General features: G+C 53.8%; 1 protein-coding gene across 1 annotated transcript; it reads left to right on the top strand.

The window, feature by feature from the left end:
- Positions 1-2,557: 2,557 nt before the first annotated feature.
- Positions 2,558-4,523, top strand: LOC119301423 (protein alan shepard-like). Its single transcript, XM_037578385.1, has one exon. It carries the CDS (start codon positions 2,909-2,911, stop codon positions 4,178-4,180), a length of 1,272 nt encoding a protein of 423 aa, XP_037434282.1. The 5' UTR covers positions 2,558-2,908; the 3' UTR covers positions 4,181-4,523.
- The last annotated feature ends 5,781 nt before the right edge of the window (positions 4,524-10,304 follow it).

Genomic DNA, 10,304 nt, shown 5'->3' with positions numbered 1-10,304 from the left:
CTACTCCCAAGGGTTGTATAAACGGCACAGTTGGGTTACCCAAGCCCGTATTGACGAGGATCCCGCAATAGGGGGACACGATCTCTGCTTTGACAAGACGTACCAATGGAAATCACATCTCGAAACACGGGATGGCAGACAAAACGGTTCGATATAGTGATCGGGTAGACGTGATGTCATGTTGTAAAAAAGTTGTCAGTGGATGGGACTCGTGGAATATTATATTCTCTCTACGGTTGTGTGTGGTGTTGTGTTACAGGTCCGGACACGTTCAAATACGTCCGAAGACTATCTTGGAGTTCGGAGGGAGGAACCCGCCTTGCAATGCCGAAGACAGATCTACACGCCGGATATGTTGTCATTGAAGCCAGGTTCGGGGGCTACTGAGGGAGTCTTGGACTAAGGGGTCCTCGGGCGTCCGGCCTGTTAGCCATGGGCTGGACTGATGGGCTGTGAAGATACGAAGACCGAAGACTGCACCCGTGTCCGGATAGGACTCTCCTTGGCGTGGAAGGCAAGCTTGGCGACCAAATATGTAGATTCCTTTCTCTGTAACCGACCTTATGTAACCCTAGATCCTCCCTGTGTCTATATAAACCGGAGGACTTAGTCCGAAGGACATACATTATCATAACCATCATCCCGCCACCCCCTTCTGGAAATTCGCGACTTCGTCACCTCCACTTCTACACTTGGGCTCCACACCGCTTCTGCTATGCCTTCGGTCCACACATCTCAATTTGACGCTGATGAACAACTGCTATGCCCCTGATGCCCTATTAGTTCACAATTTACGCCGACGCTTTCAGATGCGGAAAATTGTCTTTGATCGTCTCTACCATGGAGTCAGATCCTTTGATAACTACTTCATCTTGAAGAAGGATGTCCTAGGAAGGATTGGGTTCTCTAGTTACCATAAGTGCACATTCGCATCGCGAATGCTTGCATGTGTCACAGCTTATGATTCGTGCAACGAATACCTACGGATAAATGAGGGCACATGCGGAGACGTCGTTGTCAGATTTGCTACTCCCTTGGTCTCAGTGTTTGGACCTCAGTACCCGAGAGAACCAACTGTCGTAGACACCGAGAGAATCTTGGCAGTTTCTGAGGCAAGACGGTGGCCAGGTTTGCTAGGATCTCTTGACTACATGCATTCAAGATGAAAGAACCGCCCAAAAACTCCACAAGGGCAATATCGGGATCATGTTAAAAAGCCACCATCATTTTAGAAGCAGTTGCATCACATGATCTTTGGATTTGGCGTGCCTGGGTCTCACGATGATATCAGTGTGTTGCAGCGATCACTACTGTTTGCTAGGCCGACTGAAGGAATGCTCCTCTTTGCAACTATATCGTCAATGGGTATGAATACAAATCTGGTTGATGGCATCTATGCTCAATGGGCTACCTTTGTCAAGACCATCTCTGACCCGGCTGGTTAGAAAAAGTCTCCCTTTGCCCAAAGACAAGAAGCAGCTAGAAAGAATGTTGAGCGGGCATTTGGAGTTCCGCGGGCCCGTTTTGCAGTTGTTCGTGCATCTGCTAAACAATGGAATCTGGAGACCTTTTGGGATGTGATGACAAATTGTGTTATCATGCACAACATAATCATGAAGGATGGGGGTGAGGATGTTACCGCAACACTTGAATTCGAGAACATGGGCGAGCCTATCGAACTTCCGGAGCAGAATCCTCCCACATTTGATGAGTTTTTTCAAATGCAACAACAAATTCGGCATCGAGCAATTGAAGAAAGATTTGATTGAACATATATGGATGGTTAAAGGGGACAACTAGTACATATGTACTAGTTAAATTCAAGTTTGAACTACTGTAATTTGAATACTTTGTTTGATTGTAATATTTAAATTAGAACGACTGATGTATTTGGACACAATTTTTAGCTAAACCAAAACTAGATATGAGGCTATTTTGATCGTGCAGACTAAAAAAATGGGTGCGGACATATGCGACTATATTGGATGGCCGTCTCCCGCATCAGTGTCTGTGCACTGGTCCCCCTCTCGGTCCGCAACGGATACGGTGTCCGTTTCGAGGGTCCTTGTTGGAAATGCCCTCATACTACATTTTAGAGGACATCTTTTCATGCACTCAAATTTCTTGACAGAATCTCTTTGTTTTTCCTTTGTTATCAAACACCTTTCCATCGAACCGCATGGAGATATATGGTTGGCAAACCCAAAATTCGCATGAACACTCTTCCATCAAAATTCATGCAGTTTTGTAATCTTACACAGGGCATGATACTCTATTCCTACGTTTTTCTAATTACTACGTTCTCAGAGGCCATAAGAAAATCATAAATCATGAAGATGGAGTATTGGTTTCCCGGAGACAAAACCTCCAGATCGCTGCGGCAGGGTCCAGCCATCGTCAGCTGCGACGCACGCAGCTTTTCCTTTTTCCCGGTGACTAATTATGGACGCGGAACAATGTAGTTCACCAAACCAGCACCGCACAGACGCGCAGAGCCAGCCGAGTCGCACTCGCGCGCGCGCGCGCACACACACACACGCCGCAACAACAACAAACCTCCCCTCCGTCCGTCTCCGTCCCCTTCCTCGCGTCGGGGGTGGGTGGAACGTGCGCCGAACCAGCAGCAGCAGCAGCCCCCGCCCCCGCTCCCCCCTTTTATACCACGCCGCCAGTTCACACCAAAGCTTCTCTTCCTTCCTTCCTCCCTCCCCCCTTCGTCTTCCGGCTGGATCACGCGCGCAGTCAGGAGGGCCGGGCGCTTGTGGAATGGAAGATCCGCTCTTTTTAGCCACTTGTGGTCAGTGAGCGGTTTGGTGGTGGTAGTTGGCCTCGCTTTCTTGGAGGGTTGCCCCAGCGCGTGCGCGGGGGAGGGAGAAGGACGAGGGCGTTGCTGCTTTTGTCGGCCGCCATGGACTCCGGCAACAGCGGCAGCCTCCAGTCGTCCAGCGGCGGCGACGACGACTTCGACTCGCGGGGCGGCGGCGGCGTCGACTCCTCGCCGCTCTCCGCGCTGCTCCGGCCCACGCCCTCGCCCTCCGCGGCCGGGGCCTTCTCGATGCACGGATCGCTCTACGGCCTTCAGGATTTCGCCTCCGCCCCGCCGCCGCCGCAGCAGCAACAGCAACAGCACCACCAGCAACACCAGCAGCAGCAGCAGGCGTCCTGGTCGGCGCAGTTCATGGCGGGGCCGGCCTCCTCGTCGTCGCGTGTCGGGCCGCCCGACGCGGGCATGGGCGGCGCGAGCGCGCATCAGGCGCCTGATCCGTCGGCTGCGGCTGCGACGGCGCCGCCCAGGGGGTCGCGGAAGAGGGCGCGCGCGTCGCGGCGTGCACCCACGACGGTGCTCACCACCGACACCTCAAACTTCCGCGCCATGGTGCAGGAGTTCACCGGCATCCCTAACCCGCCCTTCGCTGCCGGCGCAGGGGGGCCCGGTGGGTCTTTCAACTCCCGCTTCGACCACATCTTCTCGTCCTCCGCCCTCCGCTCCGCCGCCGGTGCGGCCGGTGATCCAGCCTCCTCGCTGCCGCCGTACCTCCTCCGTCCTTTCGCGCAGAAGCTCCAGACGGCACCTTCGCCTTTCGCGCCCTTCACGTCGCCGTCCTCGTCAACACCTCCGTCGTCGAACATGGGCATCGCCAATGCCAATGCCAGGGCGCCCGCCACGGCCGCCGCCACCACAACAGCGTCTGCCAATCAGCGCGGCGTCGCCGGACATGACTTCCAGCTGACGTCCTCGGCGCTCCTGCGGATGCAGGACCACAGCAGCAACTACCTGTCTTTCCAGAACCTCCTCGGCTCCACGCAGCCTTCGTCGCAGCACATGTTCGGCGGCATGTCGCATGGTGCATCGAGGCTGCACGAGCAATCGCCGTCGGAGTTCATGCCAGGCGCCGGCAGCGGCAGCATGGGGCTTACCCACGGCGGGATGATGGTCTCGGAGGGGATGCACATGCACCAACAACAAAGAAGCGACGTCCACCAGGGCGGCGACGAGCTGTCGGGCGTGGTCCGGGCCGGCGCGTCCGGGAGCGGCGGCGGCAGCTGCAAGTTGAACTACCCGCCCCACACCGGCGCGCCATCGTCGTCGGCGGCAGCCAGCACCGACATGCCACCGGACGGCGCCTCCCGGAGCAGCCGCGGCGAGGGCCTAGACCCATGGCTTTGTACATCCGAGTAGTGAAGAGAAAGAGAAAGGTGCATGTTTTAGCCGCGCGCTCCCTGATTAATTTGCTCCTCGCTTCCGCCTCCATGCATCACAAACAACCAAGGTCTGGTTAATCATCTTTATTTAGCATTATACCTTTTGTTGCTTATTATCGCCTTCTATCTCCGTCACCATAGATCGGCCTTGTACATTTAAAACATCATCTTTGGTTCGCTCCTCTCTTAGATACATTACACATGTGCAAGGAGAGATAGAGTAATGGTGCAATTACAGACATTGATTTCTTGTCCTCTACTATGTACTATGTTGATCGGCACAGTGTGCGACCGAGTAGCATCACTAAAGCTGGTTTATCCGTTCTCCGCTCCGGCCGAATGTGCGCGTTGCGGTTGCGCGGGATGCCACCGCCGGGCGGGCTCAGGCGAGGGGGGAGTTCTCCGGCGGTGTGTCATAAAGAAAGGAGGAGGGAGAGAAGGCGTAGTTGCAGCGGCCCCAACCGTAACTCATCAAACTGCCAAACAAGTCATTTTCTGGTGCAGAAACCAGCGAAAAGCCTCCAAAAAGACGGAGACAAGATGAGAAAGCTCATATCCTAGGGGGAGAAAGGCCGCTCTTTCTCTTTCTAGCTCTCGTAGCTTGGCTTTGGGTTTGTAGCTACGCTAACCACTCCACATGATGCAAGGCGAGGCCGAGAATAAACCCCGATTTGATTAATCTGGCGAGGAGGAGGAGGAGACCAACAACCGTACCTCCCCGGAGCTGACCGTCGTAGGCTAGCTAGCATTAAAGAAAGATCACGGCATGTGATGTGATCCACCGTCGTCGTCGTCTTAATCCGCCGCGATCTTCTTCGTTACTGATGAAACGAAAGCAGTGAGAGAGAGATGCCAGAGGTTTGGCGAGAAGGAGATCTTTGTTTTTGTTGCTAGGTGTCGACGAGGACGACGACGATGTAGAGATAGATTGAGAGAGAGAGAGAGGAATTGGCAGTGACAAGTTGTTGCATGTGTCCCCTCCGTGCCTACACTTGATTGCGGCCGTAGAAGGGAAGGGCGGGTACTTTCTCTTGCTTCTGTCCATGGGTTTGCATTAAATCCGGCCCAAGTGGGACGCCGGATTTGATCCCTGCACTTGATGGAGCCAGGGATTTTGGTTCGGATACGTACGTACGATGTCATTAGTGCCACGCAATTACTAACAAGGGCTCCGTCCTCCCTTCTGGGTACATGTACCTGAACTTATTATGACCTCGTCCCCGTCCCCGGCCTACTACAATTGCCTCTACAGGATCCATCCGGCCCAATCAATCCGCAATAATACACACTTCACGTGTTGTTCATTACCAGCTTGTGGCCTTGAAGCTAGTAGTATGCATAGCCTGAGCCTCGCTCAGACTAAAAATGATGCGATTATTGTGGAATTGTTGCGTGGCTAAGAGAGAGAGAGAGAGAGAGAGAGAGAGAGAGAGAGAGAGAGAGAGCTCGATTAGCTGCATATATTACTCTGAAAGAAGCAATTTGTGATCATCATAATTCCACATGACAAGCGTTCTTGATACTACTAAAAAGGGAGACCTGCCATAAGGATGCAACTTTTGATGAGAAGGATAATAGCGGTGCTTACCCTAGGGATGATTAGCTTCCACATCGGTTGACGCGATGACAGTGATTACAATCCATCTAATCTAATCATAGGCCTGGCTAGGCCGGTGAAGCGAAAGCCAGATGCAAAGTTGAGATTATCCAGTTTTCAAATCCGTGAATCTCCCTCCACTCTTTCCTCTCTCTGCTGCTACTACTACGGTCCGCTAGCTAAGCTAGGGAAGAATTAAGCTGATTTGACACAGAGGAGGAGTAAGCAAGCAAGCAGGCAGGCAGGGATGGATGGATGATTGCTTCCACACCTCACCGTAGATTAGGAGTAGGGGAGCGGGGGAGGGGTGTAGCAACATGTGAGGGAGCTCTCTTGGCTTGGCTGGAATCATGTTCGGCCATGGCTTGGCAGGGAATAACTCTGTTCCACTGCAATGCAATGATGCCCCTCTCGCCCCCGTCCTCTCTCTTTCTTTCTCGCCCAAGTTGCTGCTTGCTCTCCTCTCCTCTCGCTGGGGCTGGGGCTGGGGCTGGGGCTGGGCTATGATCATGATGATGATCCTTCCTCTCTCGCACAGGGGGCCCTGATCTGATCCTGGACGGACGCGTATAATTTCGACCCCAACGTAACGTACCCAGCCCAAAAGTTAAGGGGCTTTCCAGTGGCGAGAGGCGAGAAAAGCCTGGCCGGGGCCGGCACGGGGCGGCGCCTCCTCCCCCTCTCTCTCTCTCGTGCATCGGCATACACTGCATGCTCTCCCTCTCGTCCTCGTTCCTTTCTTCATGGCTCTGGTCGATCGCTCTCATAGTTTTCCGCGCCAAATAAATGCCGGCAGGGCCAGGGGTAGGGGCCATTTACTCCCTCCGTCGCTACAGTAGTACTAGTACTCCTGCACCGTTTTGCGAGAGAGAGAGGAGAGGAGAGGAGGGAGGGGATGAGGCAGCAGGGTGGGTGGCAGAAGTTCAGGGTTCAGCCCGGGTTCGCTCTGTCGGGTTTCGCCGTTTACGTGGTGCCGATGATGAGCTCCCCTGACACGGCGCAGATTCATTCCAATTGTAGCCATGCTGCTCTCGAGCGCCAAATCGGCCTTGGCTCGCAGATTTATTCAATGCTCCACAGATTTAGCCGTGGCTGATCCTGATCGGATCCTATAGATAGAAGAAGATATAGATAGATCGTGGACGGCGCCGAATATCTATCTATCTATATCTATCTACTCTTCGCTCGGGGACGGACGGAACGGGCGAGCTATTCGATTCGCGCCGTATCCTGCGTGCGTCCGGCCCACGGATGGATCGCGTTTATGCTGCCAGCCAGACAGCTATGCGCGTGCGTCACGGTCAACAGTGGCTGCCCACCTACGCGGCTCCGTGCGTGCGATCGATCCACCGCAGCCGCAGCGTACGACCGGCCCACCCTGCGCTGCGCAGGGGACAACACAGGGAGCCCCGTGCCCGTGCCGGAATGAACTCAAACCTCATGAAGCACCGCCACCGGACGGCTGGCCGACGACTTCCCTCCCTGCCTGTCCCGGCCGGCATCGGCGCACGCCCCGTACGGGTGTGTATAGGGACGCGTGCGTGGCTAACTACACGGTGTGCGCCGCGCGTGATGACGCAGCCTGCAGCAAGGAATAAACGAGGGTGACGCGACGATTGTATCACCGTTCGCGGTCTACGAGGCAGCCAAGAGCACCGGCCGATCGCCGATGGTGACTTGACATGCCCATGGCGTACCTCGGCTCTTTGCCCTGCCGAATCGGACCGGAGCCAGAGCGTCACTCACACGGCGATGGGTGAGGTGGATGACGGGTGAGGTGAGGTGAAACCCTCAGGCCAGCTCCACCGCGCGACCCTATCATGTCCGTCCGTTTGGGGTAAAAGAAACAAACGAAACGTCCCAGCGCGCGGTCGTAAACAGACTTTTGTCCGTTTTGTGTCCGCTTTCGCCTCATCCGCGGCTCAAGTTTGCGCCATTTTTGAAGTGAAACGGACACCACGCGGACGCGCGGGTCGTCTGCGCGTGTCCTCTCCTGACCCGCCCGTCGGTGGCACAACACAGCCCTTTTTTATCCGCCCCCTCCCTCCCTCCGGCCGCACCCCCTTCACTCTTCCTCACTCTTCCCTTCACCGCCGTCGCCGCCGCTGCCATTGCAGCCGTGCAGTTCGGACGCGAGCTCGCCCAACCCCTTCCCCTCGGCGCTGCCGAGCTACCCAACCACGGCCACCTGGTTTGCACACCCGCCGACCGGTTTTGGGGCGGATCCGGTCGGTCTTGAGCTCGGCCGGCTATGGGAGGTCGGGCCGCGCCATGGACTGGCCGGGCACCTCGCCGGAAGGCCCTGGCAGGGCCGCAAGGCCACATGCAGGCAGTGGCTCCTCCTCTAGCCGCTCGGATCTGCATCGTCGGTGGTCCGCCGGCAGATACACGAATGGCGGCCGGCCGAGCTCGGTGCTTGCCCAAAAGCTCGCTGGCGCACCGTTGCCACTCATTAAGTGCGACAACTGCCCAATCATGCGCCGCGTGTCTACAACGCCGGAACATCCCGGATGGGTGTTTATCAAGTGCTTAAACGATGGGGTATGCGTTTTTTTTTAGCTTCGGTTTGTGCTCTAGATTTGACTAGTTGTGCTAACTTCAAATTTTGTTGTGTAGAATGGATGCAAATTTTGGTATTGAGAAAAAGAGTACATCGATATATTGATAGAGCGAATTTTAGTACATGTTCGTGCACTTTTAGCTAGCATAGAGGCTGTAAATGAGACAAGTGCACTTGTTGCTAGATTAGAGGCTAGACACAAGACTAGGTGTGAGGAGGAAGCAACATCAACTTCTGGCTTGAAGAAGAAAGGAGGATGCCAGATTGAGCCTCCTCCTTCACAGATAAACAACGAGTGCATCGAGAAGGCCCTAACCCAACTCAAGGGAGCAGTTATGAAAGTTGAGTATCTTCTAAATGTATTCTTGTGGTTATTGTTTTATTTGGTCTTGCTTTACTAGTCAAAATGTGATGATGTATTTTTCATGTATCAAAAATGAATGATGAAATAAAGTTAAGGACTTGCAAAGAAATAATACGCGGACAGGATGCGGCCGGAATGCGTCCGCGCACTGGGCGTCCGGATACGATCCTAAATCTCTACCTAGATAAATAAAATCTGAACAAAATGGACGTCCGTTTTAAGATTGCGCGATGGAGTTGGCTGAGATGAAGTGGACGACGGACGAACGGACGGGCTGCGCGTGCGCCGCAGGGACCGGGCAGAGAGCGGTCAAGAGACGCTCCATCGACGCGACCGTCCGCACCACCTGTCTCTCTACCGCTCGCTGCTGCTGCTGCTAGTATACGAATGCTATTTATTTTACCCTTTTTTATTTCGAGCTGTTCGCTTCTCTTTTTTTTGAACATCGAGCTGTTCACTTCTACTACGTACTAAAACTATATAAAACTATATAATATGAAAATACATTTCATGGTGTATCTGAAAATATTGATCTCGTATTGTTAATATTGATATTTTTTAATATAAAATTAGTCAAACTTTATTGAACTTGACTTTGACCAAGCTTTACATGCGAACCAAAACGAAACGGAGGAAATACTATAATATCTTTTTGAGAAAACTAAAAGGATTTTTCTCCCACTAGTGCGTGTCAGACGGCTCTGGGCCGGGCACAGCCATCATGCCCGGCTTGACCCGGCCATGTGCTACCTAGCTGCTTCATTTTCTGTGCAACGTTGTTTGTGTCATAGACACGAGGAGCAGGTGCATGCTTGGTCTGCTAGGGTGGTGCTACGGTCAGACCTTACTTTTCAAAATATATTATGGCCCTACTCGCTCGTTTTGGGTTAGAAATTGCTATTCCTACGAAACGGCTTCCATGAAAAAGCTACTACCTACTGTGGGAGAGAGCCAATAACCGCCCAAACAAAAAGTAGCGGGCAAGAATTTTGTGAAACTATTGCGTAAGAATAGCATCGCTCTTTGGGGTTTAAGAAAGGACCAGTTCTCTCCGGGACACGGCGGGAAAACCAAATTGGGAATTTGAGTTCAAAAGAAGCCGGCGAATGTGCGGTGTTCAATTCCGATTAAATGAAGCATTTGTTTGCTAGATGCCCCTACCGTCCTGTTTTGATTGCGTTAGAGCAATTTTAACTGGGCGATCCATTTCGTCTGCTGACGTCCGTTTGGATCGGCGCGGACATAAAAGTTGGCCCAACGCGTTGATACAAACGGAAGCGCGTCCGCTTTTCGTCCGCGGGCGACCCATTCTTAGTCTATTTTTGAGCCGAATTTGCGTCGACGCGGACACGAGACGAACCCGTGCGCGCTCGCCTTCTCCTCCTTCCGGGCCGGCTGGTCAGTGGCACCTTGGCCTCTTCCCATCCAATAGCAAACCTTCACCCACCTCCTTCGTCGTCGCCGTCGTCGCCCATTTTTTTTCTGGTGACTCTGCCAGCTGCCGGCGCCGCAACATCCGCTCAGCAACGCCGCCACCTCCCACGTCGCGCGCCACCGCCGTCTTGTCATCGGGGAACAGA

Source organism: Triticum dicoccoides, chromosome 5A, assembly GCF_002162155.2.
Source record: "Triticum dicoccoides isolate Atlit2015 ecotype Zavitan chromosome 5A, WEW_v2.0, whole genome shotgun sequence".
NCBI lineage: Eukaryota > Viridiplantae > Streptophyta > Magnoliopsida > Poales > Poaceae > Triticum > Triticum dicoccoides.
The sequence above is the reverse complement of the archived record's forward strand: the minus strand, read 5'-3'. Positions and strand labels throughout refer to the sequence as shown.

What these genes read in the sequence shown, in the direction of transcription:
- LOC119301423 (XM_037578385.1), top strand. Translation starts at nt 2,909, where the DNA reads ATGGACTCCGGCAACAGCGGCAGCCTCCAGTCGTCCAGCGGCGGCGAC.